The sequence below is a fragment of the Petromyzon marinus genome, chromosome 48 (assembly GCF_048934315.1).
Source record: "Petromyzon marinus isolate PM22_M1 ecotype Great Lakes invasive population chromosome 48, UKy_Petmar_22M1.pri1.0, whole genome shotgun sequence".
NCBI lineage: Eukaryota > Metazoa > Chordata > Hyperoartia > Petromyzontiformes > Petromyzontidae > Petromyzon > Petromyzon marinus.
Genome location: NC_133714.1, coordinates 1,755,189 through 1,776,736, shown reverse-complemented (window position 1 = coordinate 1,776,736; position 21,548 = coordinate 1,755,189). Strand labels below are relative to the sequence as shown.

Sequence of the window (21,548 nt, the reverse complement as noted above, 5' to 3'; positions counted from 1 at the left end):
AGTTTAATTTGCCAATTCCCTTCACGCTACCTTTTTCGAGGCCCGGGCCGAAGGCTCGGACGCCGCTGGTGTCCACGGCGACCTCGACGGGGATGCGCGCCGGGAACTTGGGCACGGGCTGCCCGCCGTACGTGAGCTGCACGGTGTGCGGGCCGGCGCGCAGCGGCACGAAGCTCACGTCGTACTTGTCGTCCTCCGTCTCCTTCACCTGGCGGAGGGGAGTGCGCCACGCGGACGGCGCTTGTCATTTTGTTACGTGTTTTGTTTCTTTCACACGCGAAGACAAAGGTCCCCCGTGTAGCCTCTCAGAGACCGTTGGGGCAAGTGCCGTCGGCGAGTCGCAGCACCAAATTAAGTCTGAGACGGCGCATGAGGAGGGTGGGTGGCCTGCACCAGGCCCGGCAGCCTTTGTCTCCCTCTCGTGGCGGTGTTTCAACACCGCACACAGGTAATCATTTTGCGGATAAGTCGACCTAGGAGAGGCCCAGGACCAGTTTGGATAATCGTCACCAGTGTTGGCCGTGAGCGGGAATCAAACGCACGCACACACACACACGCACACACACACACACGCGCGCGCACACACGCATTGCTTTTTTTTCTCAATTACATTCCAATCGCGTTCTCAGGCGTGTTGTGAGCTCTACCGCCGCCTGACCTGCACCGCGAGTGCGGGGCCAGCCTTCTCCGGGGTCACCGTGACCTCCAGCTCAGCCGGTCCGGCCTCCGAGCAGTCCACCTGGAAGGCGGCCGTCTGCCCCACGAGGCCCCGCTCGAGGCCGGGCCCCGACGCGCGCACCTTGCTGGCGTCCACGCTCGGCTTCACCAAAGCTGTCGGCCGCGCAACAAGGGGCGGGGGGGAGGGCGACAACGTCCTCCGGTTTAGTCGTCGGCACAGCCGGGCGGTAGTGCGCGTGGAGCTGCGACGCGGTGGCCCCGGTTGCCGCTCGTTAGTTACGGAGGTTTCCCGGTTCGAGCCCGTGCGGCCGCCCCGCCCGCTCAATGCCGTGGGCGGTAACGATCCCATTACACCGTTCGAAAGAGAGGCGGAGCCCCCGACGTGTGTCGGCGTCACGAAACCAATTTGAAAAAGAAAAATCAGCCGCGGGATCACCCCATCGGGAGGAATGCCACGAGAACTACGACCGCGCGCAACGCTGCGGCGGCGCCTTCCTCCATGACAGACAGACGCGCGCCCGGGGTGTCCGCGCCGGCGGCGGCTCCCCGACCCAAAAAAAACCTTGCCACGCGCCGGCCACCGCTCGCTCCCGTTTACACCGATTCGGCTCGCACCCCTTCGCGCAGCGCACCCATCCCTCGGACGCAAGCGCCGGTCCGGCGCGTCGCCGCCGATCCCCGCGACACGCGCAGTCCATCCCGGCCCGGCGGGCGGGCGAGCGGCTGCGGTACCTTTGAAGGGCGAGCCGGGGATGTGTTTGTCGGCGAAGAGGATGTTGACGAGGTACTCCCCGGGCATCGTGGGCAGGTACGAGGCGGAGCAGGTGCCATCGCCGTTGTCCCTGCACTCGAGCTGCGCCTCGCAGGGACCCTCGACCGTGAGGCCCAGGCCGCCCATGCCGGCGCCCTTGGTGTCGATGGTGAAGGGAGCGGGTTTGCCCACCTCCCCCGACTTCAGGCCCGGGCCGCTAGCTTTCACCTGGCGAGGGGCGGCACCGGGGGGCCAGGCGGGGGGGGAGGCAACGACCGGTGACACGGGGAGCGCTGTTGTCAGTCGGCGAGCGTCCGAAGGGACGAGCGGTTCGTGCTTCGCAGTTTTTGCCGAACGTACGGACTCCCAAGGCCAGAAATTCCGAGCGGCCAACGACAGACGGCGCCGTCGAAAGCTGCAAATGGTTCTGGGTCGGTAAGCTTCTAGAAATTCAACGAGGTCTGCGTGAGATATTTTTTTTTGTATTGGGGGCCAGCAATTTCCACGGTGGAGCCGTGCGAGGAAAGGAGCGGAGAGAGAGAGAGCAGCTTTCTGACCCGCGGTGTGGCAGTGGTTGAGCGCGGTGCACGGGGAGAGAGAAAACGGGCAGTGTGTGGCAGCCCCGAGGGGCAACCGGCGGGTCCCCGTGGGAACGGAGGCCGTTGTGGCATAGCGACGGTCGGAGTGAAGTATTTGGCGTACCCACACTTTCAGAGCCGCCGGAAATCCCTCAAATGCCAGATCTCGGCTCGTGGTTTGTCATATGAATCTGTCATTTGGTACCCTGTCTGGGTTGGCCGGCAGCAGGGCTTCCATGGTGAAGGGGCTGCCCGGCACGGGGTGCCCGTCGTAGACGAGGTCGACGCGGTGCGGCCCCTCCTCGCGCGGGATGAACTTGGCCACGAAGCTCTCGTTGTTGAGGCCGGGCTCCACTTTGCAGGGCACGGCCTTGCGCAGCGGAGAGGCCACCTTCACCTCCAGCTTGCCCTGACCGCCCGCTCCCCGCGCGTTTATGCGCAGCTCCTGGTCCTTGTTCACCTCCATTTCTGAGGGGCGCCACGCACGCGGCAAACAACAAAAAAGACAAAGAATCCACCACTCCCCCTACCCCACCGTGCTGACCTCGTCAAGGAACATTAAACCATCGTCACGCCAACTCCGGTCATCTCCTCGCAGCAGCAGCAGCAGCAGCAGCGGCTTTTGGCTTGCCGTGGAACAAAGACGGTGGTTCACCGCATCGCGCGGCGCTTTCAGGTGCGCTTCTGCAGCCGTCTGGAACGCTCTTCCTTCCGACATCAGGAAGCCACTGCGGGATATGCACTTTTAAATCGTCATCTAGATTGACACGCTAATTTGTGTTTAGTTTTGTTGTGCTTCCTACAGACATACGTGTAGCTCACGTATTCTAGATTTAAAGCTTTCGTGACTGCAAGGATCCATACTCTTTGGTTCTATTCGGTAAAGTCACGTAGGTAAAAAATAAAACAACAAAAATCACGACGTTTCGGCCACAACACAAGCGGCCTTCATCAGGTGAAGGGACCAGGCTGTCTCGAGGACAGCGCTGGAGTGGAACACAGCCACGCTCAGACCGTGACCTTTAAGCTTTTTGAGGAAGGTCAGCGTCTCAATGAGCTGTGACTTCTTGTCCCGTTGTCTTTTAAAAGCTCTAACAGATAGGTGAAAGCCCTCCCCGTAGAGGTTATCAATTCTAGATTTAAAGCTTTCGTGACTGCAAGGATCCATACTCTTTGGTTCTATTCGGTAAAGTCACGTAGGTAAAAAATAAAACAAAATCACGACGTTTCGTTGTCTGTTAAAAGCTCTAACAGATAGGTGAAAGCCCTCCCTGTCCTCGAGACAGCCTGATCCCTTCACCTGATGAAGGCCGCTTGTGTTGTGGCCGAAACGTCGTGATTTTTGTTGCTTTATTTTTTACCGACGTGACTTTACCGAATAGAACCAAAGAGTGTGGCTCACGTACGTCTGTATGCCGAGGTTGTCGCTCGATGAATGCGCAAAAAAACGCAACAACAAAACTTTGCAGAAGATTTGGCCCTGCGCGAAATTCCACCTCCGAGAATTAAAACATCAGTTTGACTGTCGTGGCAATGATCGTCGCTCTCATGGCGGCAGCGTGGGTGGGAGAGGGCTGGCCTCTGCTGTCGTTGCACCAGAGTTCGCTTGACGGTATCTCCGGAGGCAGCTCCGTGATATCCGCTTCCGTGGGTCATTCTCTTACACGAAGTGTCGTGCTGCTACGAGGGTTCCGACCGCACAGTCCCAAGAACTTTTTTTAAGGGGGCGGAGGGCAAAAAGCATAATGGCCGGCACGGCACGCACGGGGGAGGGTGGGGGTGACCTGCACATTCACACACACACACCCAGCGTGTTTGGCTTCACGTGGGAGGAAACGCAACTTTGACCTCGAGTTTAATTAATCTCTGATCACCTTCACGAGAGTTATCGTGGATGCCTCATTACGGACAGACGGACGGACGAAGCTAACGCGCGAGAGCTTTCACCCCTTTGTTCGAAAATACATCAATAAAAAAATATATAAATGAAGGCACGTTTCCCCTTACTGTTGTCCAGCCCTTCGATCTTGATCTTGCTGAGGTCCAGCGGCGGAGCCACGGCCACGGGGAAGGGGCTCCTCGGGATGTGGTCTCCGCCGTACGTGACCCCGACGGACATGTTTCCCTGGGGAGGAGCGCGCCGCACCGCTCGCCGTTAGCGCACGGCAGCCACGAAGCCCGACCTCTCGCGAGGCCTCTCTCATTCGACGCGAAGACTCGGAACCAACGCGGTTGCCCTCCCTGTCCCGCTGGATCTCAAAGGGTTGAATTAAAACCCGAGTAACATTGTCTCTTGGGGGTGAAAGGGAGACAATGGCGATCGCTACCCGGTGCGGACTTTTGTTCCGCGGGCGATTTCGGGGAGTTGCTGCGCTCCAACGGAGCGCGATAATGGCCGAGTTTTTGATACCCGTGTAAAATTAAGGGGGCGTTCCAGTGATTCCGTTAAAGGGCCCCCGGCGCACCACGCGCGTGCGATCAACTCAAACCAGCCGTTAATTTGTTGTCGTTTGGCGCCGTTCACGTAGCGCAAGGCTATCGCGAAGCTCTCTCTTATTAAAGACCCAAAACAGAAGACCTCCCTAGGGTTTGATCTTCCACGAAGCTCATGCCCCCCCCCTCCCCCCTAAACTGCACAAACCATTGCAGCAGATGTGGATAGCCAAATGCACGAATGGAAACATAAAAACTCTCTGGCAGTGTGCGACTGTGGTCATCCGGAACAAGACCGTACAACGTGTGACGACGCGATGCCCGATCCACAAATACCGAGGACACGTCAGCGGCGATTACACGCCGCTGGCTCCTGACGCACTTGTCTGGCTTGACTGCCTTGAATTTGTGGAATTGTGGTTGTCGCCCTGCATCTACAGGAGCCATACTAAAGGAGAGATCGCGAAGGCGTTCTCCCGAATCGCGTAACATTTCAAATCTTGGTGAATTTGGACAACGGCGCCGGCCAAAACGTGCATCTGGAACCATCCACCGTACACCATGGCCGGCACCTCCGCGGCATTAGCCGGGGGTCAGCCGTGGCTCCAAAAAACGACGCGGGGGGGTGGGGGGGGGTGGTTCCTCGCCTGCTGGATGGGCGTGTAGCGCACGGTGTGCGAGTAGTCGTGGTTGTCGATGATCTGCAGGTCCGACACGGCCTCCTCTGCGATGCCGGGCAGGCCCGAAAACTGGACGTCCAGCGGGGCCTTCCCGGCACCCTTGGTGTGCACCGTGAAGTGAGTGGGCTTGCCGGTCTCCACGCCTACTCCCGCACGCACGCAAAGATCCCCCAACCCCACCGTGTAGTCTTAACAGGCGGTTTGAAGAACTCTTGTCATCTCCACCATGGTGTACACGCCCTACAAGGACGGTGAGGGAGACGGGGCTCGCTCGCGTGCCCACAACACAGCACTCACCCACCCACTCGCCCACTCGCCCGTTCCCCCACTCGCCCACTCGCCCATGTGCCGAGACGCACACCCGCCCACAACATAGCACTTCACTCACTCGGCCATTCGTCCAACTCGCCCACAACTTGCCACGGTTGCTCACAAGGAGCTTCACGTAACACACCGTCTTTCAAGGGCGCCCTCAAGGGCGTGGCCGACAACTCCAGCTCGCTCATGGGTTACTGCTCAATCGACGCGTCGTATCGGCCGGTTATATTTTTCCCCAATGCAGCCAAGTTGGCAACGTGAGCATATCCGCCACCAAGTAACAACTCCGTAAATTCAAACCTCAACTCTGGTCCCACGCAGTGTAAACCAAGCACAATGAAAAAGGTTTCTCCATATAGCCTTTAACAGACTGTTGGAGCCAGTGCTGTCAGGGAGCACCTATGAAGGCCAGTACGGCACACGAGGGGGTGGGTGGCCAGCAGCATGTCCGGCCGTCTCTGTCTCTCTTGTGGTGATGTTTACCTCCGTGCAGAACAGGGGTACAGAACATACAAACTCCACGCAGAAAGGTGCTCGAGTTGGGGATCGAACCCAGGAAATTATTGCCATGAGATGCGATCGTTACCACTGCGCTGCCCCTGCCCATGCTGAGGCTGTTAAATAAATACAATGTAGTTTTCTTCTACTCTCTGCGATTCATCCATCATAGTTTAGCGAGGGGCCTCTCCGAACTCGCACGGACCCCACCCCCCCACGCCCCCGCGTTTGTAGTGGTTGCGTCGGTTGCCCGCACGAAACACGGTCGCCAAATAAGGGGGCACAACCTCTGTCGTGAATTTTGAAATAAATTGCGAGTAAAAAAAAACGATTCAAACATATATATATTTTTTTATCAGCACAAGCACGCCTCATTCCTCACCAGACTTGCTGAGGCCCGGGCCCTCCGCCTTGACCTTGCTGGCGTCGTGGGACGGATCCACGCGGATCCGGAATGGACTCACGGGGATTTCCTGTGGCCGACGGACGCGCGACAAGGGTTGAGAAGTCACGGCCGACTCCCGAGGACCGTCGTCGCGTCAAAAACCCCAACCAACGCAGCGGCTCACAGTCCACCATCACACGCCGCTCGAATCACACGCCGCACGTGCCTTCGCATTGTTTTATTATAAATTTTTCGCACGCTGGACCTACAAATCCAGAGGTCGACGGTTCCACCCCCCAGCGTGGCAGCTCAACCAACGGGGCAAGTTTCTTAAATCCTCACGCTTCTACCCACGCCCATCAGGATCAAATGGGTTAGGTGCAGGTACAACCACAGGTAGCCGGTCGGCAGGTCGCGTGCAGCGGGGTAAGGTATGGGTACTCGTACCTATTCAAGACGTCTGGTAAGCGTGGAAGAGTAGGCCAAATACACTCTAGCGGTAGGGGCTCTCGAGAGCTCCCTCAAACGGAGCTCCCTTCCTTCAACAGTGGCTTCAGCAAGCGATTGCAGGGCTACGCCTTTGCCATTCCCTTCCTCTTCCCTCCCCTCACACCTCTCCCGTAGCACTTTCGTGACCCCCACATGTCCTCTGTTACGGTCACTCATTCCTCGGGCACTTGCACACTCTTGCCGTTAAAATCACTCTATTCCTGTTACCGCTTTTAAACTACGCTCTGGAGCGCCGTGAGCATCTAAGGCCCTCTATGAAAACAAGATAAGACCTCTACAACAGCGCTTACCTGGTCGGCAAACAGCACCATGATGGTGTAGCGGCCGGCGCCAGGCGGGGAATACTTGACGGTGAAGGTGTCGTTGTCGTTCTTGATGATGTCGAAGTGAATGTCGGCCTCAGCCGCCCCCACCACCCCAGGGGCGCACTTGATCCCGATGCTCACGTCGCCTGCAACGATTGGCCACAACAGACTTCACGTCACTTTCGCCCCCCCCCCTGCTCCCCCCCCCCAATGGGTGCCCATTTTGTTTTGGGCGCCACGGTGGCAAGATGTCAACTGCCTCGCCTGGTATACAAGGAGGTCGTTGTTTTGATCTCGGCCCTGAAGCCTGATGTATATTCGGAGTTTGCGTGTTTCTTTCTCCCCGCGGTCGTGTGGAATTTTCTCTGGGTCCTCTGGTTTTTTCCCTCCACATTTTGCATCGACGTCACGCGTTTAGATTATATGGCTGCTATCAATTTCCGCGCGATGAGCCACTTCGTTGCGCTATCATTTGTGATCGCCAGGTCGCTTCTGAAAAATTACTTTATAGCTCCATGGGGCCTTAGCTGGTAAACAAAAAAGTTTTTGTCCGGTTTTAAGTTTGGCCTCATCAAAGCACATCGAAACAACGGGGTAGGATTCCTTTAAATTTTCTCCACACGCTACCCCTATCCACTCAACTATACTGATGGGTAACACCGCGGTTAGTCAATCTGCAGGTGGCATGTTGGTGGGGACAATACTGAGTACTCTTCTGAGAAGTCTCGCCGGCAAGGAAGAGCAGCCCAAAACACCCACGAGAGGTACCGGGCCTAGGGCCCTCTGGAGCAGAGGCCCCTTGCGCCAGCAGTGGCATTAGCAGGTACTTGCAGGGCTGCACCCCCTACATTTTTATTATCAATAATTTCTGAATCAGAGCATTTATTTATACCGGAGGAATCTGATGAGCTATAAAGCTCTTTTTCACAGATGTCCAGGAGGGGCACGGGGTCAGGACCTTCCAACAGCAAACAATACAAAAACACCACAGGAGTGCAAAGTGTAGGAAAGTAAACGAATCGCTTCAAAGTACATACAAATAAAACTCAACTATTTCTTAAAATATTCTTTGGGTCTTTCGGTAAAGTCATGTAGATAGGTTCAAAGATCAATCGCAATGGCACAAGCGGTCGTCATCCTGATGACGACCGCTTGTGCCAATGCGATCGAAACGTCGTAGTTTTTTGTTATTTTCTTCGAACCTATCTACGTGACTTTACCGAAAGACCCAAAGAATATGGTAAAGCCCGACTGAGCTATTAGCTTATTTCTCAGAAGCGACCTCGCCACAAATGACAGCTCGGACAAAGTGGCTCATCGTGTGGACACTTAAAGCAGCCACGTAATCTCAAGAATCTTCAACGCACGTTTATAAATTTACCTTGGCCTGCTTGGCTGCAGTCCACGGTGAAGTAGGTGGGCTGGTTGGCCTTCACGCCGGTTTTCTCCACGCCTGGGCCGTACACCTTGACCTTCTGTGGGTGGCTGCCCTCGCCCACATTCACCTGGGGGGCCGTGGGTGGGCGCACATCACCAGGTTATTGAGGCCCTCGCTCCCCATATCGTTGCCCACTGCCCGGCTCCCCGCTGCTTGATGGAATCCATCATCGTGGTTGATCGATGCTCCCTCCGCTCATGGATTCACTCCGGTAACTCTCTCTCTGTCACTGCCATCGTTCCGGGCCTAAGGCTAACAGGAGGGAAGGGCCTATGTATGTGTTACATTTTGCAAAAAAATATTACAAAGTCGTCTAACATATCTATTTATTTTTGTAAGATATTTTAACTTCTGCAAAATTATTTATTTAACTCAAGGTAAATAATTAAATATATAATCTTAACTTATTTCTTCAAGCAAACAAAATCATTTCTTGTCGCTTTTGGCTGTGGGATAGTCACGAATGATGTCATTGTAATATGCAATTTGTCCGTATCTATTTATTTTTTCGCGACTTGTTTATCTTTTCTCCCTTTTGCACTCCTATCAGTTTTTTTTCTTTTCATACTGTCTGTCTTTGTAACTGGCTGACCCGCCCTTACTGGACATCTGTGAAAAAGATCTTCATAGCTCATCGGAATTCTCCCCCAGTCTAAGTAAAGATTCTGAATCAGAATTCAGTCGTTACTTTAACACGCAATGGAGGCCCTAAAAGGAGGGACGATGAAAACACGAGGGTCTCGGTCAGGCCTCATCAGCCTGTGGATTAGTCCGGCCCCTGGCTGCAGTGGGAGGCAGTGGAAGGCGAACCCTGAAGGGGCTGAGCGGCACGCTGACGTCAGCCCAGGTCGGGATGAGCGTGTGCTTGATGGACCGCCGGGGCATGTAGCTGCATGAGAAAGTTCCGTCGTGGTTGTCCTTCGACTGGACCTCGATCGGCAGTCCCTCCGCGTCCTGCGACAGAAGCGTGGGGGGAGGGAGAACACCAGGGCGGTCCCGCAAATCGGTCAGTCTCGCGCGCGCACGCACATTACGCGCGCGTGACCGAAGTTTCAAAGCCATCGCGGTATTTACATTTGAACGTCGACAGCAGGTGGCGAGCTATGGAGACGGACGTTACCGTGGCGCCTGGAGGATGACCATCAAGCGGAAAACGTGAAGGCCAGGTGTGGAGATGGCGATGAGACTATGAGAGTGGTTCTTGGAGTTTAACACGTGACCAATACTAGGTTGCGTGAATATAAATGTGTTGTTAACCCACCACCGGCCGACTAGCTTCATCAGGCGATTTTCCAGAATTCTGGGGAAATTGGCTGATGAAGCTGGTTGTAATCACCAGCGAAACGTCGAACTAAAATTGTAAATGCTGTGGGTTTACTCTCCAACACACAGGTGTGCTGAAGCAGTAACTAATTGGCACGTTTTGTTTACGTGAAAAACCTTACTTATTGGCTGTGTCGGGTAGCGGCGAGTGAATGACATTTATATATACGCGATCTAATGCCAAAACAATCGTTATTATGGTTCTTGGAGGTTGAGAGTCGACTTTGCGAGAGCTGCGTGAGCTACAGCAGGACGAAGCACTCAAGAGCTGTGGCGGCATCGGTGGCACCTCACCGTCATGACCTCGTGACCTTGGATCAAAATCAACGGTCTCCGCTTACGACTCTTCAGCGCAGCCCGCCACGGCGAGTCAAGAGACGCCCGTAACGGAATGCGGCGCGACGCGGCGCCTTCAAAACACGAGCGCCGCGCTCCGCCCGACCCAGCGCCACCCGTGGGGCAATGTGGGTCAGGAGACGTCACCTGGGCGTAGATCTTCAGAGCGCCTGGTCCCCCGGTCTTGGCGTCCACGGTGAAGTTGCTCTGCTTGTTGATCATGTTTCCGTCGGGCTCCAGTCCCGGCCCAAACGCTTTCACCTGGAACCGGGGGGGCGCGGAGGCAGAGGTAAGATGGCGACGCTGACGCCTGCAGCACATAAACCATCACACCACGCGAACTCCGGTTGCCCTCGCGGCGGCGGCTTTGGCTCGTCGTCGAACAAAGACGGCCACCGCATCGCGCGCTTTCAGAACGCTCTTCCTTCCGATATTATTAAGCCACTGGAGCTATGCACCTTTAAATCATCTAGACAAACTCATTTCTTTAAAAATGATTTTTGTGTTTAGTTTGTTGTCCTTCAAATAATCGCCACTGGTGTTGGCCGTGAGTGTGAATCGAACTTGCATCACCGGGTTTGTAGCACACAGCTCTAACTGCTCCCAAGTAGCACGCACACGCGCACACGCGCACACGCGCACACGCTCACACACACACGTACGCACGCACGCTCCCAGACACACACACGTACGCGCGCTCACACGCACGCGCGCTCGCACGCACCAGCTCGGGGTGGTGCTCGGGCTGTGCGGCCTGGATCTCGGCCATGAAGGGGCTCTCCAGGATGTCCTCGTCGTCGCACAGCACGTGCACGGCGTACGCGCCGGGCTCCGTGGGCCAGTAGCGGACGTCGCACGAGCCGTCGCCGCGGTCATCACACTCGATCCGCGCCTGGGACGGGCCCTCGATGGAGAACCCTGACGCCGCGGTGACGCCAACCGCCCGGTTTTGTTAGCGCCGGAGAGTTTGTGACGTCGTGGAACGGGGAGGGGGGGGGGAGCTCCCGCCGATGCCGTTGGCGTCGGGTGAAGTGCGCGCTGCGGTGCAATGGAAGTGGACTGCGACGGAATCGCCGATCTTGCTGATATCGGCCAATCAAATTAAGGGGGTGTGTGTACGTGACTGCTCGATTTAATACTCTTTGGTTCTTTCGGTAAAGTCACGTAGGTGGGAAAAATAATAATAAATAAATATATAATATAATAGAAATAAATAAATCACGACGTTTCGATTGCAACACAAGCAACCATCACCAGGTGTGATAACCACAGCAAGGATTTTTTTTTTTACTGAAGTGGGAGAGAGACCAGGGTTAGGGCAGTTAAATATGTCAGAGAGGGGGGGAGGGTGGGGGGGTGAATGGTGCGAGGGGTGTGTAAACTGCAGGTACAGCAGAGACGCTGAGAGTAAAAGGACAACATGATTGTTGTCAAGATAGATGATGACATCTAAAGCTGCACTGCTAAACGCTAAGGATGCAATTAACTCGGTGAAATAGACTAATACCCGGTAAATAAGATGGAACAACTATGAACAGTTAAATTTTACTTGGTTAATAACATCTTTCCAATGATTGCTCAATTTATATCCGTCCTCTCAGTTGAAGTTATGTCTATGTTTATATATCTGGATGGCAAGCGACCGCCCGGTGTTTGGCTCGTTACAAGCCGTTGTGGAAGGTCACGGTCCAACCCAATTATACATAGAGCAATTTTTTAAATTCATATTTTTCTAACAGGTCCTTGCAGGGTGGGCTGGTAGGAACATTGGAATTTTGCGCAATTTTTTGACATTGTTACATAAAATTTAAATGAGATAATGTGACTTCCAAATGTTGGGTGCAATAAGACATATCAAGTCTCTGCGCTGTCTATTGCTGATTTTACACCCAACAGCACGAGATTTCACTTCGTTAAAGTATTGAAAGGGGACGGACGGACGGACGCATTAATATATTGCAGGCTGGTACACTCAGTTTACAACTTCGTTCCTACCAGTAAAAATGTTTTTTAAATTTGATTCAGATTGCACAATCGGCGTAAGGTCAAGCGGTGACGAATCAATTCTGTGCGACTTCAGAGCAGTGCACGGCCCGAGGAAGCGGGTATCAAAGAACTACTGCTGAAATCCCTTAAAGTGACCTCTGGTCCACACAGCAGGCAGGGGGCAGCACTTTTCCACCTCCCCTACTATGCATGACAGTTAAACACTATATATATTTTTTTAAATCGGAGTTGGAATGCAGCCAAATTATGTGCAAGACCAAACTTCATGCCACCTTTTGTTTGTTTGTTTAGGCTTAGCGGCAGCCGAAAAAACACAAACCCACCGAGGGTGCCGACGTCACCGCCCACGGCCTCCACCACAAAGTTGGCCGCTTTGCCAACGACTCCTGTCTCCAGGCCCGGCCCCCACGCACGGACCTTCTGCGGTCCCGCCGGGTTGCCCACCATCACCTCGAACGGGCTGCGACGACGGAACACCGACAAACACGCACGCGCGCAAGCCATTTTTCGTTTTGCTTTTCTGTATAGACGAGAAAGCACGCACGTCCTTTTGGACGTGACCATCCCTTCCTGCCTCCCTCCTGACGGACATGACGTCCTGCCAGCCAGCCAGCCAGCAAGTAAAACCTTTTTTGATAGTCCGGCATGTCAACGTTCCGGTATGTGAACTTTCCACCAAGCGATTCCAACTCTGTTGATGTAAATGAGGTCAGTGTGAGTTGTCTGCCTGAATGCCGATTCTACTCGCACTGATCAAATATGGCCTCTCGTCATCGCTGGCTCCTCGTTTCACTAGTTTTTCCATTATGCTCACTGCTGCCACGCTCTCAACGCTGTTCTCTCGTAACTCGGCACAATATAATTTTTTCACCTTCTGTATCAGTGCCCGAAATAAAAAAATTAGTAAGCACATAAAAAAAAGTATGAAAACCACTCGGTGAGTGGTCCCTGAACACGTCCAAGCTCCCTTCCGGTAGTCTAACGAAGGGCTTGGACTGTGTTACAGGATTATAATGAGCATGCACAGCTCGATTGTCAACCCACTGCTGGAATGAGGTCCCTCCCCCACGCAGTGTGGGTCACGGGGTTCGTTTGACCATACTTTGCCACGCTGGTCAGCGCGGGTTGGTGCAAACGCGGGAGCACAGAAGTACAGTACAACTATGGACTTTTGCCGCACTCCCCCCTCTGGCAGCCGCGCGGTAGCAGCGGCAGCGGGCAGCCTGTGAAACCTGCTCAAGAACGCTGACGGCGGTCGCCCGACCAAGCGCCGTCCAGGCCCGACGCCCGCTCGGCTTCCCGGACGTGCGACGCATTCCGGGCGAGCTGGTCGCGGGCTCCATCGTCGGCAGGACGGATCGCGGCTCGCGACGCGGGTCTCGGCACGCGACCGCCGGAAAGGTGGAGCCATCGCCTGACGGGGCTGGTTGTAATTACCGGCGAAACGTCACGGTTCTCGAATTGTAAATAGGCAGGTCTGGTTTACATGACGAACCTCACGAATTGGCTGTGTCGGGCGTTAGGTGGCGGGTTTAACGACACATTTATATTTACCTGATCTAACCCCAAAAAAACCTCCAATATTGGGGGGGGGGGGGCGGGTAGTTCGTGACAGAGATGCGGCGGGAAAGCCCCAACCTTGCGCGTGGGGCACCCCGTGGCACTCGGGCCTCACCTGCGTGGGATGCTCTGGTTGCCCCAGGTGACGGTAATGGTGTACTTGCCGACGGTCGTCGGGTAGTACTCAAAGCTGAACACGCCGTCGCCAAGGTCCTTCTGCTTCACCACCTCCTCTCCCCCCTCTGTTGCAAACACATGCCGCCGCCGCGGCCCCCCTCGTCACCAACGTCACCACCGCCGCATCATTCTCGCCATCAGTACTGTCAATGTCATCGGGACAATCATGACCCCCCTGTATAGCCTTCGCAGACTTTTTAGTGCAAGCGCTGTTCGCGAGCATGTACAAAGGGGGTTGCTGGCCAGCACCATGCCGGGCCGCCTTTGTCTCTGCACACCGCACCAGGTACTCATTTGAGGCCGAGTCAACAACCCAGGCAGAGGCCAATTCAAATAATCATCACCGGTGTTGGCCGTGAGAGCGGGAACGGAAGTCCGGTCGCCGGGTTCGTAGCGCGGCGTGCTAACCGCTACACCACCGCTCCCCTTTGTCAATTTCATCGCCACCACCATCGAAAGAGAGCTGGAATGCCGCAGATGCAGCTACCTTTACTTCCCTCTGGGTTGTAGCCTCTGGCAATATTACACGGCCCCTCCCCCGCCTCCCGTGATGCCCCCCCCACGTTACGTGCCACCCCCCACCCCGCCCCTCCTCCCCCCGCGTCATGACGCGCCCCCCCCCCCTCCCAACGGTGTCGCCACCTCCTTGTGTCGTGCTGTCACTCACTGGGGCCCTTGATGGTGACCTTGAGGTCGCCGCTGCCCGCCCCCTTCGTATGAACCTTGAACTCCGCCACCTCCTTCACTCGGACCCCCTTGGGCTGCAGGCCCCGTCCAACAGCTCTGCATGCTAGGGGGTTGCACGCTGCCCCAACGCAGACGCACGCACACACAAGTGCAAAGAGCCCCCCCCCCCCCAACGTATTACCTTGACAGGCTGCCGGGGCAAGCGCTTGTTAGCGAGCAGCACCTATGAAGGCAGGCATGGCACACGAGGGGGTGGGTGGCCAACACCATGCCCGGCCGCCTTTGTCTCCCCAGTGACGATGTTTATACACCACACCAGGTACTCATTTGAGGCTTTTGACCACAACAGTACACACACACACTCACCTACATATACACACGCACGCACATATGGTGTATATACAAACGTATACAAACACACCACTTAATATTGATACCGTGCTTCGCATGCAGTACATCTCAAGCTGCCCTGTGGCAGGAGACCCCCCGGTGGCAGCTGCCCCTGTGCAGCACGAGGTGACCCAGTACCAGCCAGCGAGTGGGCATTAGTCTGCCATTCGGGGGGGGGGGCGATGTTATTATCTTGCTTCCCAATTCAGTAATTTGCGAGCATTTATTCAAACTTCGGAAAATCTGAACCATGAGACCAGCACACTTGACCTGCTTTTAATTTAATAATAAAAATTAGTCACGGGATCTTTAACGTCCACTGTGAATACACCTGCGGTATTAACCAGGTTCGGCTACCGGTTTCGAACCTTCAACCTCCTGCTACAGATGGCAAATGCTCGACCACCTGACCACGTGACCACCCCGTACGGGCCTGAGCAGACCGCTTGGGGCGAGGGGCTATTTGCGAGCGCCTATTGAGGAAAGCCAATGGCGCCCGCCCGGCCGCCTTCATACTTCCCTGTGCTGATGTTTGCACGCCGCACCAGGTCCCAATTTAAGGCCGAGTTGACCTAGGGGAGGCCCAGAATCGGTTGTAACATCACTCGCCACCGCTGCTAGCCGAGGTCAGGAATGGAATTCGCCTCTGCACGACAAACTTTCACCGTTTAAAACACGATTTGCACCACCCGAGTCACTTACGTTAGTCAACTCGAGAGTGACCGACGGAGGAGCTGCGAGGGAGGAAGAGGAGCGAGTGGAAAGGTCAGAGCCCAGACACAGAGAGCGGCTCAGCGGAAGTGGCAAGAAAGAGTCCCGGCGGAGAGAGGCGCCGACGGGCGACGGGACACATCCAGGGCGGGAGAGAGAGACAGCGACGCGAGCGTCTCTCTACCCCCGACAGCAGCGGCACCCCCCCCCACCCCGCCACCAGATGATGGCTTCGACAGAAAACGGAGAGAGAGAAGAGGGAGACGGCAAAGTTAGGTGAGGAGCTGTGCGAAAATCCCATGGGTTTGTGGGAGCACGGGGGACAGCAGCAGCAACAGGAGCAGTCGAAGCATTGTCAGCATCAGCAGCAGCAGGAGCAGCAGCTGCAACAACAGCAGTAACAGTCCATAACACAGGTTTGTTGGGTTAGAGCGCGCAAATGTATAAATATGTCATTAAACCCGCCACCACCCGACACAGCCAATTCGTAAGTTGTCACGTAAACAGAACGTGCCCTTTCGTTACGAGTAAATTGGCTGTGTCGGGTGGTGGTGGGTTTAACGACACATTTCTATATTTACGTGATCTCACCCAAAAAACCTCGATTATGGATGATATTGGTTGCGAAAGCCTCCTACGTGTTGAGCAATAACAGTAAAAGCAGCAGCAACAGCAGTAGGAGCAGTCGAAGTAAAAGTAGCAGCAGTAGCAGCAGCAACAGCAGTGGAAGCAGCAGTGGCAAACAGGAAGTGCCTACCTTCCCCAATGAGCACGGAGTAGGGGCTGCGGGGAATCGGGCCGGCACAGAAGTACACGTGGATGGTGTGCGTGCCCTCGAGCAACGGGCGGTAGGTGCAGCGGTACACGCTCTCCCCCTTCTCCTCCACCGTCACCTCCACCGAGTCCTTCTGCCCGCTTGGGTCCACCACCTCCACGTGCGCGTCGCCCACGCCCGCGCCTGACAGCGGCAGCGGCGCAACAGCAGCAGCATCACAACGCTGCGTGTGTACGTGTGTGCGCGCGTGTGTGTGTGTGTGCGCGTGTGTGTGTGCGTGTGGCACAGGCGGAACCGATACTGGTGATCCGCTAACCGTGCGCTAACGATCCGCACGTCCAACCATGGTCCAGTTGCAAATGAATGACAACAACGAATCGATGAGTGAATGAATTCGTGAAAGAGACCGCTAGTCTCGGTAGACTCCTAATTAATGAGCAAATTCTATTCTACTCTTGCGTGTACGGCAAGATGGTCTGGAGCTGAATGTGTTCTCTCGCAGCAGCAGCAACAGCAGCAGCGACAACTCGGACCACACGCCAGTAGAGCAGCGATGTAAACTCCCACCGGCCGTGAAGATATCAAAGTAGGTCGTCTTGTTGGCGATGTTCCCCGTGGGTTCCAGCCCCGGGCCCCGCGCCGTCACCTTGGCCGGGTCCCCTTGGGGCATCGCTACCTCCACCTCAAACGGGCTCTTGTTGATGTGCTGTCCCGCAAACAGCACCGTGACCTAGCGGACACGGGACACGCACAGACAGCGCGAGGATCAGCCCCCCTGTTCGCGCCCGGCGCACGGGTGCGTGGCGTGGCCCAGCACCATCGCCGGCCACCTTTGTCTCCCCCGGTACTGACGGTTACCCACGGCGCCAGGTACTTGTTTAAGGCTGAGCCGACCTAGGCGAGGCCTAGGACCGGTTTGGTTAATCGTCACCGAGGTAATCCAACTCAGGCCATCGCCGGGCTCTCAGTGCAGGGTGGTGAGCAATGGGCCACCGCTCCACCCCCTTCTCTCCATCGACACTCGATCCATACGGCTTTCAGACCTTTGACACTCCACTGCTGGATGAGGACCTCCACACGCCGTGCGGGTCGCGGGGGTTGTTTGACCATACATCACCATGCCGGTTAGTGCGAGGAGCATAGATGTGCGAGCGCAAAAGTACAGTACAATAATGTATCTTGCTTTAACAATGTAGTCCCCGCAAATCCTAAGACACCCAAGGTGTGTGCGTGGTGGTCACCCTGTCCAAGCGCCATCTTCCAAATTTAATTATCTGGTGATGCTGCTGCTGCATTGGCAACAGTGATACGCAAGCACACATAAAAAAAAAAACACTCTACACACTCCTGAGTAACACTGGCCTTAAAAGGCACCGTATATCCAGGTTTCCCACGCTTTACGCTGGTTCGGTTTGCGCAATTTCACGCTGCTTACGTGGCTAACCTATTTCTACCAAAAAAAATCACTCTCACTAGGCGTTTTTAGTGTGGCTATGCGGTCGGACGTCGCACAGCAGTGTGTACTGTGTGTGTGTGTGCTACTTGGCAGACAGCTGGTCTCCTCGTGTGTTGCATTGTGGGTCGGGTGACCGTGCGGCCCACGCTACGCGACGCGACTTCGCTTTGCGCACCCTTTTTTTGTTTTTGTGAAACGCATCTACTACCGCGTAAAGCGAGGGGGGCGGGAAACCTGCATAAATAAGGCGATGCTTTTGGCAGTGGTTCTTAAGGGGCCACTGCCCGTAACGTCGCCTTACCGTGTACCGCACTTCGAAGGCCACACACAAGTGCGACTGACGAACGTGTGCCAACTCTTCCGAGGCTTTTTGGGATCGGATGCATTTCTCGGGTGATCTGACCACGGTCAACTCGTGTTTTGCATTCTCGGCACGAGCGGTGATCCCTCGGGATAAATCTCCCCCCCCCAACCCCCCCGTTCGTTTACCTTGTGAGGCCCGGCCACTCTGGGGAAGTAGACGACGGAAAACGTCCTGTTCTTGTCATTGTTCGTCGTTACTTTGGCCTTGAAAAGCAAAGAGAAACGCGCGTCAAGGTTAACAAGGCAAAGCGTCAGTGGGGGGGTTAATCGCCACATCGATACGCGGCTGTCGTTTGCTGACGCTGCGGTGGCATGGAGAGACTGAAGTTGGTCACCTCCTCCTTGTGTCCCTCTGGATCCTCGACGTAGACGAGGACCTCTCCCGAGCCGGCACTGATGGTCTCCACCGTGAAGTTTGCCGCCCGCATCACGTAGTTACCGTTGGGCTCCACGCCTGTCAGAAAAAGACAAAGATCCCCCATATAGCCTTAACAGACTGTTGGGGCAAGTGCTGTTAGTGAGCACCTTTGTCTCCCCAGTGGCGATGTTTACACACCACATCAGGTACTCATTTGAGGCTGAGTAGACCTAGGAGAGGCCCAGGACCGGTTCAGATATTCGTCACTGGTGTTGGCCGCGAGCGGGAGTTGAACTCGGGTCACGGGGTTCGTAGCACTAACCGCTACGCTACCGCACACAGCCACACAGACAAAGATTCCCCCGCCATTCACCGTACAGATCCCAAGGAGCAAGTGCTGTTAACGAGCACCTATAAAGGCCAGCGTGGGAATCAAAAAGGGTGGAGTTGACAAAACGACGCCCAGCCGTGTTTGTCTCCCCAGTGTTAATGCCTAATAGGTGTTCGTGTAAGGCTGAGTCGACCTACGGGAGGCTCAGGATAGGCCAAGATTCCGCTTGCTTGTGCTTTGAATCAGACACGGATCACAGAGTGCGTGAATCACCCTAGGTGCGCAAACAGTCACACACACGTGTGTGTATACACACACGGGCGCGCACACGTATGTACAACGCACGCACCCAAGCGCACGCATGCACAGATAAACTTAAATGTCACACTCAGCTCCACCGTTAACACCTGCCCGCACTTGAACTTGAGACACGCACCATCACTCGGCTCGCCACCCACACCAACAGCACTCGCCTGCGGCCAACTCGCCCTGAATGCGCCCAACCTGGTCAGACCTTGGAAGCTCAGGAGGATTTGAGCCTAGCTAATGCTCGGATGAGAGCCTGCTTGGGAATATCTCTCAGCAGATCGTTACGCGATCCACGCACCGTCACTTAAGAAGCTCTGGATTTCGAGGCACCACCGCTGCCGCCGCCTTGCCCTCATAGCGGTGCATTCAACTGTTTTTATTTCACCAGGCAAGGCCCCACTGAGCCGTGGAGCTCTTGTTCAGAAGTGACCTGGCCACAAATGACAGCTCAACGAAGTGGCTTGTCACGTGCACATTTACAGCAGCCAAACACTCTAAACGCGTCATGTTGATTCTAAATGTGAAGGAAAAAACTGGAGGACCCGGAGAAAAATCCATGCGACCACGGGGAGAACATGCAAGCTCCAGATGTACCCACGACTTCCTGTATAGCAGTCGAGGTAGATATCACCCATCTCTCCACCGTGGCACATCACCTGGTCCGTAGGCCCGAGCGCGCTTTGGGTTGAGCTTGGGGCGGAGGGGCGCCCCGGTCTTGAGCTTGGCCTTGGGGAACTGCGACAGGTAGGTCATGACCGAGTGCTCGTCCACATTTGGATCCACGATCTCCTCCGGAGCGATAACCTACACGAGGCACGCAGAGACAAAGATGGGACAAAGATTCCCTCTCCCCGGATAGCCTACGCAGGCTGAGGACGACGAGTGCTGTTCCCGAACGCCTACGTGGTGGTGTAGCCAGCACGCCCGGCTGCCTTTGTCTTCCCGGTGTCGATTTTTACACAGCACCAGAGCAGTGGTGGACTGAATAAATTACTGAAATCGTTTTGTCACATCGCACTTCAAATTCGCATACAAAACATAATTGAAAATAAGCATAGCTGCTTTGATCTGGCATAATCCAACTGCCTGTAGATATTCTTGGTTATTTCGGTAAAGTCACATAGAAGGGAATTTTTATTTATTTTATTGTTTCCCTTCTACGTGACTTTACCGAAAGAACCAAGAATATGAATCCCTGCAGTCACGAAAGCTTTAAATAAAAATGTAACTGCATGTAGATACTTTATAATACTGTAATTATTCTGATGTAATCATCATCATCAGCCATTGTCCACTGCTTGATGAAGGCCTCCCCACGCCATCGCCATCACTCACAGCCCCGCGATGTGACAAATCCATTCACCCCTGCCCAACGAGCCAATATCAAAGCCGCATCTCTCTGATGAAGACGGCGTTGGTGGAGGGGCCAGCACGGGTCACCTGAGCGACTCCCAGCCAATCATCGGCCTGCTGCATCGCTTCACGGGCGTTCTCCACCGGCCTGCTGGGGTCCCACGTCTCCCAGTCCGGGCAGAGGCCTGAAAGGCACAAACCCGCGCAGTCGACCAACTCAGTCCGGTTGCGTCGCTGCTGCGAGACGGGGCTCGTCTTGCAGTGAGCCCACGTGACCAATCTGGCCCCATGCAGGCTACTGGAGTGGCTCACCGAGCTAAGGCCACAGAGAGGGCGAGAGATACATGCTTGTCTGATGAATGAGAAACGAACAAGAGCCTGTGCGTCCTAAGTTAGTCTATGGGTCCTATGTTCACTTACGAGTCAGCGCCACAGACACGCTGGGTTCAAATCCAGGTTTCAGCTGCCTGCGATTAAGAAAGACGGTTACTGCATTGCGTGCTTTAAGATGCGCTTCTGCAGCCGTCTGGAATGATTTTTCGTCTTGATATTAGGAAGCCACTCGAGCTGTGCACTTTTAAATCATCCAGATTAAAAACAATTTTTTTTTTAGAACTGCTTTTTGTGTTTAGTTTGTTGTCTTTTCCACGCACCCCTGGTTAGCGCGTTTGGCTACGTACGGTGCGAGTTGATCGTTTCAGCCTGGTCAACAAAAACTTCCACGAAATCACATCACGTTAAAATTAGCTTATTCACTTAATTTGCCCCATTTCCAGCTCGGTTTTCTTTCACCCGCGACAAACGGCTCCACAGCCGGGCCACGTGAAAAGGCCCGCCG

At 55.0% G+C, this 21,548-nt stretch overlaps 1 protein-coding gene across 3 annotated transcripts in view; it reads right to left on the bottom strand.

Moving 5' to 3' along the window:
• Positions 1–21,548, bottom strand: part of LOC116952775 (filamin-C) — a 90,820-nt gene that overhangs the window by 26,374 nt on the left and 42,898 nt on the right. For all 3 annotated transcript variants that reach the window (XM_032972399.2, XM_032972400.2, XM_032972401.2), the window contains 21 exons: positions 20,798–20,895; positions 20,014–20,161; positions 18,695–18,813; positions 18,486–18,563; positions 17,108–17,270; positions 16,523–16,723; positions 14,645–14,782; positions 13,916–14,042; positions 12,564–12,700; positions 10,958–11,151; positions 10,381–10,494; positions 9,385–9,528; positions 8,518–8,641; positions 7,122–7,282; positions 6,319–6,409; positions 5,088–5,263; positions 4,015–4,132; positions 2,213–2,475; positions 1,411–1,657; positions 659–831; positions 31–208 (listed from right to left, as the gene is read on the bottom strand). In XM_032972399.2, the coding sequence (XP_032828290.1) occupies positions 31–208; positions 659–831; positions 1,411–1,657; positions 2,213–2,475; positions 4,015–4,132; positions 5,088–5,263; positions 6,319–6,409; positions 7,122–7,282; positions 8,518–8,641; positions 9,385–9,528; positions 10,381–10,494; positions 10,958–11,151; positions 12,564–12,700; positions 13,916–14,042; positions 14,645–14,782; positions 16,523–16,723; positions 17,108–17,270; positions 18,486–18,563; positions 18,695–18,813; positions 20,014–20,161; positions 20,798–20,895 (3,192 nt within the window). The remainder of the gene's footprint in view (positions 1–30; positions 209–658; positions 832–1,410; positions 1,658–2,212; positions 2,476–4,014; positions 4,133–5,087; positions 5,264–6,318; positions 6,410–7,121; positions 7,283–8,517; positions 8,642–9,384; positions 9,529–10,380; positions 10,495–10,957; positions 11,152–12,563; positions 12,701–13,915; positions 14,043–14,644; positions 14,783–16,522; positions 16,724–17,107; positions 17,271–18,485; positions 18,564–18,694; positions 18,814–20,013; positions 20,162–20,797; positions 20,896–21,548) is intronic.